Genomic DNA, 13,810 nt, shown 5'->3' with positions numbered 1-13,810 from the left:
CTGTAGCACCCAGCAGAGTACCTTACTCATAGTAGTCATATATAGGTATTTGTTGAATCAGCTATTACTAAGACTCTCAAATTCTGCACAAGAGAAAATTAATGGAAAGTTTTGAAATTATGTTTTGTTGGCTAAATGTTATTTAGATAAGAAGGTATTGTTTCCAGTGTTATTACCAGCAGGCATTTTGTATCCATTATTTCTAACACTTTTGCCAATTAAGAACTATGGATGTGAAAAATCTGTTTCTTTGGTGATGATATTACTTGAAATTTGTTCTCCCAAAACTCAGTGTCTAATGCTATAGAACACTTCCATTCTTTGATTTGATATCCACTTAGTGAACCCTGCTCTGAGCAAGATACAGGGATACAAAGGGATACAGTGCTGAACAAGAACAAGGGATACAAAGCGTACAGTGATGAACAAAACAATCAAATCCTCATTCACTGGGCTTATACTCTTATAGGGAAGATGATTTTTAAAAGTGCTGTACAGAAGTATATAAGTTTTAACTTTGGAAATATTATAAAGGACAGGTTCAGAATATGCTGTCCTTATGCTACCACAGACAGTTTAAAATGGCTAAAACTCTGTGTATTGCAAATACTACACAATGGCTTTTAAGCACTTTATTGGAAATCAGTTATCTCTCACAGTCCTTTGTGTGTTGATTTTATTTTTCATTGTTCCATCATTGTGTGTGTTTGCCTTTTGCTCTAAGGTCTTTTAAAAATGTTCATGTAAAGAAAAAGCTTCAAGCCCTGGCTGGCATAGCTCAGTGGATTGAGCGCAGACCTGTGAACCAAAGGGCCACCAGTTCAATTCCCAGTCTAGGGCACGACCCTGGGTTGCAGGCCAGGTCCCCAGTAGGGGGCATGTGAGAGGCAACCACACATGAATGTTTCTCTCCCTCTGTTTCTCATTCTCTTCCCCTCTCTCTAAAAATAAATAAATAAAATCTTTTTAAAAATCCTACATTTTCTTTAAAAAGAAAGAAAGGAAAAGCTTTGAGCCATAATTAGCTAGCTCAAGAGACTGCCAAGTAGAATTTCTCTGAGTAATTTTTTCAAGTGATTGACTGTTGCTCTCAGATTAAAATAACCTTTTATAACTTGTAAGGAGAATTGTAACATTATGTTTAGTTTTTTATCTATATTATATCAAATAATTTTTGTCTATACTATCTAAAATTGAAAGTAAAATTGTATCTTAAACTTGTTCTAATTTTCAGTCATAGCAATTTAATGAAAAGAATATGTGGTTTATTGATTCTTGAACAATGCAGGGGTTAGGGGCACTGACCCCAAAAGTAGAAAATCTATGTATAACTTTTGACTTTCTTAAAACCTAAGTACAATCATCCCTCAGTAGTAGCCACAGGGGATTGGTTCTAAATACAAAACCCCACAAATGCTAAAGTCCTTTATATAAAATGGCATAGAACAATGCATACAGTTAGCCCTTTGCATCTGTAGATTCCCGCCTGTATATCGGAAATATTTTTTTTTATCTGTAGTTGGTTGAATCTATGGATGTGAAACCCAGGGATATGGAGGGCTGACTGTTTATTTTTTAAAAATTAACTTAGTTGGTTAGAGCATTGCCCCAATACACCAAGGTTGCAGGTTTGATTTCTGGTCAGGGCACATACAAAAATCAACCAAAGGATGAATAAATAAGTGGAACAACAAATCAATGCCTCTCTCTAAAAATCAATAAATAGTCTAAAAATAAAACCATATAAGTGGACCTGTGTAGTTCAAACCCATGTTGTTAAGGGTCAACTGTATGTTATAGTTCATGCAGTTGTGTGTATATATGTGTGTGTGTCTATAGGTAGATATAGTCATTCAGTATAGAAAGTCTGCCACTAAGTAAATGTTTTGAACCTGAAAACTGTTAAACACTTATTTATGTTTAAGGCCAGTAGCAATTGATTTTTCTTTGGATTTATGCTGTAGGTTGCCTGTGGTGGATGTCACATGATAGCTTTTGCCACTCCGCAACAAGTTATAGAAACATTTGAATTTGAGGAAGAGAGTGAGCCTTGCACGTCAGGAGCAATTTCTGTGCCCATCAGCAACGTGACCTCAGGAAGCATACTGCACAGTACTTTATCGGCACGTGTACGGCGAAGAGAGAGGGTACAGTTGTGGTCTATCTATCCTATATAATAGTATTGTGTAGTACTGCAAATAAAACTGGAAGAAAAAAATTCTTTTTCTTTTTAAATCAAAGAAAGATATTGCCAAATATATTTACTAAATAAAATTAGAGTTGAGGACATACAAACTTTTGAAGGGAACTCAGAGTTAAGCTGTTAAATATACACATTAGAAAATTCAAATTATCACAAATAACCTTGGCTTATAGACAGTGATACTTACCACTACCTTATCACCTCAGATTGAATGCTGAGTTGTTTTCTCAATCGTATGTGTATTGATCTTTACTCTCCTTTTATCTTTTAGTTATAGTGCATGAGCAATGGAATGTTATACATTGTAAACAACGAAACATGGAGAACCAAGAAATAAGGTCTTCAGTTTGAGAGAGGACATATTTATTTCTCAATTAAATTTAGAGAGTCTCATTCATTGCTTTAAAATTATTTCATTGATACTAGCATATTTTTAAAAAATAAGATGCAAATAATTTTTACAAAAGGCATTCCGTTTTTAAAAAATTAGTCTAGGGCCCTGGCTGGCGTAGCTTAGTGGATTGAGTGCAGGTCTGCGAACCAGAGGATCGTGGTTCGATTCCCAGTCAGGGCACATGCCTGGGTTGCAGGCCAGTTCCCAGTGGGGGACTTAAGAGAGGCAACCATACATTGATATTTCTCTCCCTTCCTCCTTCTCTTCCCCTCTAAAGATAAATAAATAAAATCTTAAAAAAATAGTTTAGGTTGTAAAATATATTCCTTTTTAGGTTAAAAGGTTAAGTTTGACTTTTTATTATGAAAAAGTAGCTACTGAGAAATACCCCATGAGTATTTTGGAGTTTTTGTTTACGTCTCATGAGTAATTTTTTGTTTCTCAAGGAAGGCAGACAAAACACACACATATTTTTCCCCATTATGTGAAAAACAGGCTTCCAAATTGACAGTTTAAAGCAACTTCTATACAGAGACTATAGCAACATTTGTCAGCTCTTGGAGATTATAAAAAGTGACTTGTGTGGGGCATCAGCTATCTTTGAAGTCTTGCTCTTAAATATTTTTTAGCAACCGCAGGTAGTTGATGTCTGTATTACATATATAAAATCATCTAACAGTTTATTTAACCTTTTATTTTTAAGGAGAAACCCCCAGATTCTCTTCAGATGACACAAACACTACCTCCAGTTCAAAGGACTATTGAGCCATCTGCTTTCCCCCCCCTGAGTTCAGTTTCTCTCTGTGTATCTACAACTAATCTGACAGAAATGATGACTGAAAGGGGGGACCACATTAAGCACGTGGAACCAGGTAATATTTGCTAGACGTTATGCCTGCTCTCAGAAAAAAAAAAGTACCTTTTATTCCTGTTGTTTTCATGTTTACCTTAAGATGTTTTCTACAGTTAAATATTTTTTCTAGTTAAAGACTTACATCTCTCATTTGAATGCAAATCCAGGAATGCTCTTACCAAGAACAAGCCTTGTCATTCACCCAAAAAAATTCCATATAACAGCAGCATATCATTGTAGGGCAGTGTTTGGTATACATAGTGACTTAACTTATGTTATCTCCTTTAAACCTTGCCCTGGGTGGTGTGTCTCAGTGGATTGAGCACGGAATTGTGAACCAAAGGGTCCCAGGTTCAATTCCAAGTCAGGGCACATGCCTGGGTTGCAGGCCAGGTCCCCACTTGGGAATGTGGGAGAGGCAACCACACATTGTTGTTTCTCTCCCTCCCTTCCCCATTCTAAAAATAAATAAATAAAATCTTTAAGAAAAAGGTAAAATAAAAATCCTGAAGCAACTGTGAATTAGGTAAGAGTTATATTCTTAATTTTTATAGATGAAAAAAGCAAGGCTTAAGATTGAGTGACTTGTCCAGGTTGCTCAGCTTATAAATGAAGTGAATAAATTTGAATACAGGTCTTCTGGACCTATGTGAAGTTCGGTATTTAGGCAGTATACCGTAGAGGTTAAGAGCCTGGTTTATGCAGTTGACTTGATTTGGGACCAGATGACAGCTCTAACATTCATGTGACTAACTTTGGGAAAGTTGCTTGATTTTTCTAAACCTCAGTTTCTCTATCTTTGAAATGAGTTCAGTAATACCTACTTTAGGGAGTGACTGTGACAGTTAAATAAGGCATATAATACACTTAGCATTGAGCCTAGCACCTCCAGAAAACTATTAGTAAATATAGTCCTGATTTAGTGTAGTAAATACCTCTACTTCACTACCTATATATAGGTATTATATATGCATCTGTAATGTGTATGTATGTTAAATTATATAAATACGTTTATGTGAACATAAATTTATATATAAATATATAAATATACGAGTATAAATATATAGAAGTATAATATAATACCTACATATTAAATATATATAAATACTATATATTTGGTATAGTAAATATAGTAAATACCTCTACTTTACTACCTATTAGATATAGCTTTCATATCTTTCATGTTTTAAATTATAATCCCAGGTCTTTAGCTATTATATACCTCTTGTAAATAATTTGGTTTACAGACATTTGTGTATCTTAGGAGTGTATATATATTACTTCAGGGCATGTGCTCAAATGATAGGTGTAGGGCAAGAAGCTAAGACCAGGAGATCTGAGTAAGCAGTAGGTTTGGAATTAAGAAAATAATCTGGGCATCTGGGATTAAGTACTGTGGCACGGATAATTTTTAGCATTTTATGGATCAGGAACCTAGACAAATAGTTGAAGTAATAAAAGATGAGGCCCTGGCTGGTGTGGCTCAGTGGATTGAGTGTCGACCTGCGAATCAAAAGGTTGCCAGTTTGATTCTCAGTCAGGGCACATGCCTGGATTGCAGGCTAGGTCTCTGGTAGTTGCTAGGTGAGAGGCAACCACACATTGATGTTTCTCTCTGTCTCTTTCTCCCTCCCTTCCCTTCTGTAAAATAAGTAAATAAATAAAAAATCTTTAAAAAAAAGATCAGGAACTCAGGCAAGAATTTTGGGTGGTGGTAATGGGATATATTGTCTACAACTAGGACCTTGATAATGACCTAGTTTCCTGCATCTCACCCAGAACTTTTGGATGTTTTCTTTTGAGATAAAAATTACTGGCATTTCAGCCCTGTACACAGGAAAAGTTGATTATGACAACAGTGTATACAAAGAAAAGAGAAGTTTTTGGTTTAGGGAAATTATTTCCTACTTTAAGATTTGGTTGTAAAGATATACAGAATTTTGTAGCTATATCAAAATGAAAAGCCATCCCTTATCTATTTGTGACCATTTGCTAAAACTTTCTTAATAAAAAGCATTTTGAAAGTTGTATCTAACATGTTATGTAGCTTTTTCTTAGTTATTTACAGATTTCAGTATTTATCGTAGAGGAAAGGTGGTCACAGAAGACCTTGTTGAGAAGGTGACAATTAAGCTAAAATGTAAATGACACAAAAGACAACCACACAAAGAGAGAGGATTTATGTACTTTGGGCAAAGAAAATTAATATAAGTAAAGATTTGGAGGCAGTTATAAGGAAAGGAAAGACAACCCTTGGGGCTAGAAAGTGAGGGAAAAGGCAGGACAAGGTGATGTTGGAGAAAGACAGTGAGAAATTATTCATGTTTTTTTTTATTTTTTTAATTTAATTATTGTTTTACAGGCCATGACAAGCCAATATTATTTGAGTGTCTTTTAAAATTCCATAGAGTCATTAAAGGATTTTAAACAGTGGGGTGAGATGCTTCTATCCAACCTTCATTTTAAGATGATCAGTTGCCTTTCTGTGGATTGTAGGGAAGTCAGACTGGAAGTAGGACGAAGAATACTTAGGAGCTTTTTGTAAGCTATAATGATGTTTGGACCAAGGTATTCACAGTGGAGATGGAGAGAAAGGGGGCAGATTGAAAGTACATTTTAGACATACAACCGACTGAACTTGCTAAACTTGTTAACGTATTACAGATAGATGTAAAGGAAAGGGAAGAATCAAGGTTGATTCCTAGGCAGGAGGATGGTCGACAAGTTTGAGGGGAAAAAATAAATACTGAGCTTGAGATACCTGTGAAACATCCAAGCAAAAATACCAAGCAGGCAGTTGAAAATGCAAGCCTAAAGTTCAGAAGAGAGGTCTGGACTAGAGATAATATATTTAGAAACTATCAAAATAGAGATGGTATTGTCAACCCACCAAAGTTTGTGAAATCACCCACTAGAGAGTAGAATTGGAAGAAAAGAGAGCCCAGGATTTAGCCCTAAGGACATCTATCATTTAGCTACCAAAGAAGCCTTCTTCAGCCTCCTCAGCCAGTTGGGTAGGAGGAGGGAAATTAGGAGAGAGTGGAGTCATGAATTCAAACTACTTTGCAAACATCAAAGAAAAAGAGCTCAAATAGCCCGTGAATTTAACACCATGAAGATTCCTGGTAGTCTTGACAGGAGTAGTTCCAGGGGGGAGGATCAGGGCAGAATCTGGAGTGGTAAGAGTTGAGGTATAATGGGAGATGAAGAAGTGAAGTGTAGATAGAGTGCGAAGATAGTTTTCTTGCATATTTTGGTCATGAAGAGGGGTACAGGAATCGACTGGCAGCTAGAGGGAGATGTGGGGTCAATGGCAAATATTAGAGCATATTTGTATGCTAATGGACATAAGCCAGTAGTCCCAGAGAGATTGGTAGTACATGAGAGAGATGGTATAACCAAAGGTGCAGAGCTCCTGAGAAGACAGGAGGGGCTCACATTCAGAGAACTCTTTGGTAAGAAGAAAAGCATTCTACATTTTAACAGGAAAATATAGATAAATGTGTACATTTGTTGGTGAGAAGATAAAGCAGATCAGATCTAATGAGTACTAATTTCTCAGTCCAGTATAAGGCAAGGGCATGACCTTAAATGATCTACTATTTTTCAAACCTCCATTCTCTGCCCTCAATCTGTCTTGCTTAGCACTTCATACATTAATCTTCCTCAAATGTTGTTTAGTTCCTATCTGCTCCAGTGCCTTCAGAGGATCCCAAGTATTTTTTAAAAGAAGTGTAAATTTCTGCATATGACTCCTACCTACTTCATTTTTCGATTGTCTTTTTCTTATAATCCTAACTGAGGTCCCAAGCCTATGGACTAGCCCATGAGCCAAATCTAGCCAGACCCCTGTTTTTGTACAGTTTTACTGGAACTCAGTCATGTCCATATCTTTAATGTGTTGTCTATGGTTACTTTCACACTACAGTGGCAGGATTTGATTAGTTAGGATAGAGACTGTATGGCCACAAAGCCTAAAACGTTTACTTTGTGGCCTTTTACAGAAAAAGTGGGCCAACCCCTGATTTTGATCAAACTGAACTTTTCACAGTCAGACTCAGTGGAAAGGCTATGAAAGTTAGACAGACCTGAGATTGACACTTGGCACCACAAGGGTCACTGAACCTTAATTTATTCATTTATGGATTCAAGATATAATACATACCTTTCTTGTTGTAATGGGATTAATTCGACATGTATAAAAGTGTATGTTTCCAGCACATGGTAACCCTTCAACACAAGCAACTCTGCTTCTGTTAGCACTGACCTTCATTTTCTCCCTTGTCCACTTTCATCTCTGCCTCTCAGAATTCTACTCATCCTTCCCTGTACCTCCTTAGTGAAACATTTTCTGATTCCCACCATTCGGATGTGGTTTCTCATTCTCCTATGCCATATATTTAAATTCCCTTATAGATTACAAGTTCATTAAGTATGGGGCCAGGTGGATACTTGAAATATCAGAGGGACTGCTTTGTAAAGTAAAGTACATGATTTCTAACTACCATGCTGTACACCTAAAACTAATACAGAATAATATTGAATATAAATTATAATTGAAAAATAAAAAAGTATAGTTTCCAAAAAAAGAATAGTTAAATTGGTATCACCTGCATCTTATGTCACATGGAACAAACACAAACTGATTATTGGCTTATTTGAACTGAATGAATTTACAAGGGAGAGATCAGTGTGGACTGGCATTTTTAGTGAAGACTTCATTAAGGAGCTCCTCTCAAATAAATGTACATGTTCTAAATGGGGGTATAATAATTGAGGAAAATGTAAGGCAAATAGAGCTTGTAACTTCTAATTACCTTTATTATATAATTACTTTTCAGTTTTCCATGAAAGTATCTAGGAGCTTGTACCTAGTTATCTGTTGCTACATAACAAATGACCCTAAAATTTATGGGTTAAAACAATGACATTCGTTATCTCACACAGTTTCCGAGGGTTAGGACTCCAGGAGCAAGCCCAGCTGAGTAGTTCTGGCTCAGGGTATTTCATGCAGTCACAGACAGGCTGTCAGATGAGGCTGCTTCCATCTGAAGGCTGTACTGGGGCCATTGTTAGGGGGCTTCGCTTTCTCAGCACATGGGCTTCTTGCTGGGTATATTCAAAAGAAGACTTCCCCTGGAGCAGTGATCCAAGAAAGAGAATATTTGGGACCAAGACACAAACCATAATAACGTCACAGTTATGTCTGCTTTATTTTATTGGCCACACAGACCAATCAGGTAAAATGTAAAAAGGAACTTCGTTAGGGTATGCATACCAGGAGGATGCAGGTCACTGGGACCCTTCTTTCAAACTGGCTTTCACAGTGCTTGACACATGGGTAGTGTATTTATCCTAAAGGAGTAGTGTTTGCCTATTCATATGAATGAAGCAGTTGTTATCTCATCAGTGTCAAAATCTTCAAATTTTCAAAAATATTTTAAAACCTGTTATCACTGTGAGTGAATTCTGTTTAATTCCCTAAACGTGGTTAAAGGACCTTCAATAAAATTATATCTGCACTTTATATTACAGAATAATTTCTGTTCCAGCTGTCTTTCATTTTTCCCTTGCAAATCTGGTTTTCTCTTTTCCGTTTTAATCATTCAGGTAATTTTCAAGATAAAATGACCAGAGGGAAGGATACAGACAATTCTTCATCTGCAGATACAGAAAGCCTTGGAGAAACTACTGATGTCTTAAATATGGTAATAGTTTTCTTATTTATGTATTTAGATATAAGTTTGAATTTTAGTTCATCATATATTTGTGTGTGTCTGTGTATGTATATACTTCTGTAATATTATATGCATAAAATGCTTTTTCTTTTGGTTTCATTTTGTTATTTTTAATCAACTTTATTGAGGTATAGATTACATGCAATAACATTTATTTCAATCCACACATTATGTATGCAGTTGAGTCGATTATATTACTGTCTGAAGTGTTTTGTATTATTTATATATATTTTTAGAATGTGTAAGTGTATATATATACACATATATATATATATATATATATACACTTATAGTCTTCATTGTTTTTAGAACATATACTTTTTTTATTTATTTCAGACACATATGATGAGCCTAAATTCCAATGAAAAGTGTTTAAAATTATCACCAATTCAAAAAAGAAAGGTATAATATAGAGATTTATTTTTATCATGGTGGGTAAGAACAGTTTAAATTTTTTTCTTTGAAAAGTTTCTGGAAAGAACACAAGAAAGGTAAGCATTCACTTACTTTAGAACTGAAGAGATAGGACTACAATATAGATCACCTCAACTTGGGTTTGTTCTGTTTGTGTGTATTTTCTTCATTGTAACAAAGAATGACAGAAGGCCAATGCTGAAATGTGCTCTTTGGAGTTACTAACAAGTCAGAATAGCCATACCTTCTTGACATCACAGCACTAAGACTATTGTTGTAGTTCTTAAGCATTGGAAGAGGCTGTTGTTTATCAGAGTGGCTCTCAGACTTCACTTGAGTATTACTTTGGATAAGTAACTGTACTGACCTTACAGAACGAGGTAAACATCTTTCCTAGCTCTAAAACTATGTACTTTTAGTGAGAATATTTAATACCAGTTGCTTTTCCGGTGTTTAGAATCGGCTTTAATTTATCAGGGAATTAGTCATATAAAAATGAGATTAAACATTTAGGAATTAGCCAGAAACTGTGCATGGTTGACAAAAATAGACCTTTAATACAGAAGATAAAGAAAATAAGTAGCATAGATGGTAGGTAAAAAAAATAGATAGGGGGAGGGCAAGAATAGTAGGGGAAATATAGAATCTAAAGAACTTAAGACACGTGGTCATAAAGTAAGAGGGGGAATGGTGGGGGAAGGGGTGTGCAGGGTGGAGGGGAATGAAGGGGGGGAATAGAACAACTGTAATGGTATAATCAATAAAATATATTTAAAAAAATAGATCTTTAATAAATAACAAATGACTAGCAGGAGGAAGCAATAGTCTAGTTGTCAAAACCCTGGAGAGATCAAGGCCTTCCCTAAAATTCTTTACTTTTCCTAGCTTTACTGACCAGGGGGTGAAAGTATGAGGAGTTTGGAAATTAAAAAAGTAAGTTGGAGAAATGTAAATTAAAGGAAGAAGGCTATAGAAAGCATTTAGTTTATATTTCTAGTACCTTTTCTACATTGTTAAACTAAAAATCCTTTAAATCAAAGTCACTGAAATGCAAGAGAATCTTGCTGAATTATAAAATTTAGTGCCAATCCTCATTAGTGTTATCTTTTTTTACTGAGAGTCATGGTGAATAACAGCTTTTTTATGTGTGAGGGAGCTGTTCTAACACAACGTGGAAGCTCATTAAATGCTGTTTATTTAACTCACTTTACTTCTGAGCAGACAGCTTCTCTGTGTCTGTACTTCCTCTTTGATGCTGGGCACTGCCTGTGTTGCTTCATTGTGCTAGGGAGATAAAGGCACATCTAGGAATCATTTCTGGCACCTGGGCCTCTGTCTCTCTTAGGGCTCTTGAAAGAATCATGACTTTTTAAACAGTAGGACCTAGAATAAACAAAAAAATGGCATTTCCTTTTGAACTGATAATATATTTTATACTTCACATAATCCTTTTAAATAGAAGCCTTACCAGGCTTGCTTTGGTGAATAAAAAAAGATTTATTGTAGCATTTGTATATATTAATTTTAACGTACTTTATAAATAATTTCTTTAGCAAAATGTTGACCTCATCCTAGGCCTAACACTCATCACAATTTATAAAACTCGATTTAGTGAGGTTTTACTATCTAGAGACCCAAATTTAGTGAATATTTCAACCCATTAGCTTATAAAATTTAGGTCAACAACTTGATTTTTGCCTTATCTTGTCTAGCAGGAAATTAATTCATACTCTTAAAATATTCAAATCTCAATGTTTCATTTTGTAGTTTTTATTAAAATCTTACATTTTACCTTAAGTATTTTCCTTGTAGTGTTTTCATGTATGTAAATTATTATAATTAAGGATTATAGTAGATAAGAGGGTCCAAATTTTGAAAACCCAAGGTTTTGTTTTGAAAAAATATATTCATTATTATTTAGTATATTGGTAAAGATTTTATTTTCAGTTTTTATTTGTTATTCTAGAAGTAAGCTATTCATTTTTTCAGTTTTTAGAAATTTCACATTTTCATTTATTTTCTTGAATTTTGTGGAATTGAAAGACCAATTAAAAATTGACAATTAAATTATAAGAAAGGTAGAAAAAATTGAACACTGAACGTAAGAGAAGTAGACATTTTTAATAGTATTTTTGCAAAATCAGACTGGACATATATTATATTTAAGAATTTATTTAGATTTAGAAAAGGGTCAGAGGATAAATATTGATGGTACTGTGAGTAATGGCAAAATTATGGCAAGTAGTAAGAATTTAAAAGTTAAACACAGACATGTTACTAAATCAAAATTAGATACACCATAAACTCAGAGAGCAGCATAAATTATCCCCAAAGAAAACAAAATCTGGACAATGTTTGGTAAAACTGGACGTTTTTGTTCATTTAGTAAAACTGGTAACAGTGCAAGTTCTTGGTAGTTTTTGTACTAAATAAGTTACCTTTGTCAACTAATAGTAGTATGATGATTACTTCAAAAAATTTACAGAAACAAGAAACAATTGAGCAACTGAAGCAGCATACAGCTCATACTGAAAAGGATGATAGCAATGAATATGAAAGTGAAGAGATGTCCCATAAAATGAAAGAAGGGAAAGCATATAAACAAATTTTGGCTAAAGGAATATACATGGTATCAACATCTGGGAATGTGGAAGCATGTTCAGATGAGGATGTAGGTCACGACTCAGGCCAACCTGGGCCTCAGGCCAACACCAAAGAGAAGGGCTTGCAAAAAGAGACATTTAAATTTACAGATAAGTGTGTTATTTATCCATTTGATGATAAGAAAATAGAAAATAAAAGTGGTGGAGAATGCAGTCAGAAAGATTTAGAAGCAGAAGAAATAGTCTCTGAGAAGGAAGCTAAATTGGCAGAAATGGCAGGTCTGAAAGGTATAAGAAAAAGTAAAGAGAACATAAAAATTATTGACAGATTCTATGGTGACTTACCAAATAGAGCCATGAATATTGATGAGAATTTTGAAGAAAGTGTTTTTGTTAAGGAAAGGAAAATGACCAAGCAAGATGAGATCTTTGACAGTAAAAGAGAACCTCTAGAGGAATCAGACAGTGACACGGAAGGTGAAAGTGAAAGTGAGCCCAGTACAACTGATGGCTTCGAGCGGCCTGAGTCAGGAGACTGTAGTTGTGGAGAAAAAGATGATGATGATGAAGTGGAAACTTACCAGAACTTGTGTAGCACAAAACTTACTGAACAAGAACGTGAGGAAGAACTCATACTATCCGAATTCATTACAAAATACGATTTTAAGTATGACCGCTTGCCACAAATTCCAGAGGAAGAGGAAGAGGAAGAGGAAGGAGCAGAGGATTTAGAAGGAAGTGGAATAGAGGAGCAAAAGGTAGAGGAAAATGTGGAAATGCCTGGAGGAAAGGACAAGGAGGAAACAGAGATCCTGTCACATGACCTTACAGACAGAGCAGAGGTGAGTGAAGGCAATGGAAAGTCAGGGGGAGAGGCAGAGGATGTGCCTGAAAGTGGATGTGAGGCAGTCTGGAAGGAGGGTAATTCAAGAGTGGGACAGAGGCAAAGTGAGGAGGGAGAGGAGCAGAAAGACGAGGGAGGAGAAGAAATGGAAAGCCAGGGTAAGGGAGAGAAAGATTTAGAAGATGAGAAGAGACAAGAGCAAAAGGAGAGGGAGCATGACCATCAGGAGAAAAAAAACAAAGGGATGGAAAAAGGGGAAGGAGGGGAGGAAGAAGAGAATGAGGAAGGGGGACAAATGGAACAAGGGAAGAGAGACAGAGAAGAGGAAGAAGAGGAAGAAGAGGAAGGAGTGAGGGATGGAGGGGAGGAAGGGGAAGAGGAGGAAGTAGAGAGGGAAGGAGAAGAAGAGGGGAAAGAGGAGGAAGGAGAGGGGGGAGTAACAGAAGGAGAGAGTGAAGGGGAGGAAGAAGAGGGGGGATGGGGGGAAGGAGAGGGGGAATGGGAGGAAGGAGAGGGGGAAGGGGAAGAAGGAGAGGGGGAGGGGGGAGAAGGGGAGGGGGAAGGGAAAGAAGGAGAGGGGGAGGGGGAAGAATGGGAAGGGGAAGAAGGAGAGGAGGAGGAAGGAGAGGGGGAGGAGCAAGAAGGGGAAGGGGAAGAAGGAGAGGGGGAGGGGCAAGAAGGAGAGGGAGAGGAAGGAGAGGGGGAAGGGGAAGAAGGAGAGGGGGAGGGGGGAGAAGGGGAGGGGGAAGGGAAAGAAGGAG

At 36.3% G+C, this 13,810-nt stretch overlaps 1 protein-coding gene across 1 annotated transcript in view; it reads left to right on the top strand.

Annotated features, from left to right (window-relative positions):
- RPGR (retinitis pigmentosa GTPase regulator) overlaps positions 1-13,810 on the top strand; it is a 49,924-nt gene that overhangs the window by 20,088 nt on the left and 16,026 nt on the right. Inside the window, exons 10-14 of the mRNA XM_037059564.1 lie at positions 1,965-2,147; positions 3,301-3,469; positions 9,061-9,158; positions 9,525-9,590; positions 12,088-13,047. Coding sequence (XP_036915459.1) covers positions 1,965-2,147; positions 3,301-3,469; positions 9,061-9,158; positions 9,525-9,590; positions 12,088-13,047 — 1,476 coding nt within the window. The remainder of the gene's footprint in view (positions 1-1,964; positions 2,148-3,300; positions 3,470-9,060; positions 9,159-9,524; positions 9,591-12,087; positions 13,048-13,810) is intronic.

This window comes from Sturnira hondurensis, unplaced genomic scaffold (genome assembly GCF_014824575.4).
Source record: "Sturnira hondurensis isolate 20B ecotype Veracruz unplaced genomic scaffold, ASM1482457v3 Scaffold0011192, whole genome shotgun sequence".
In the NCBI taxonomy this organism is placed as follows: Eukaryota; Metazoa; Chordata; class Mammalia; order Chiroptera; family Phyllostomidae; genus Sturnira; species Sturnira hondurensis.
This window is presented reverse-complemented; position numbering and strand designations above follow the sequence as displayed.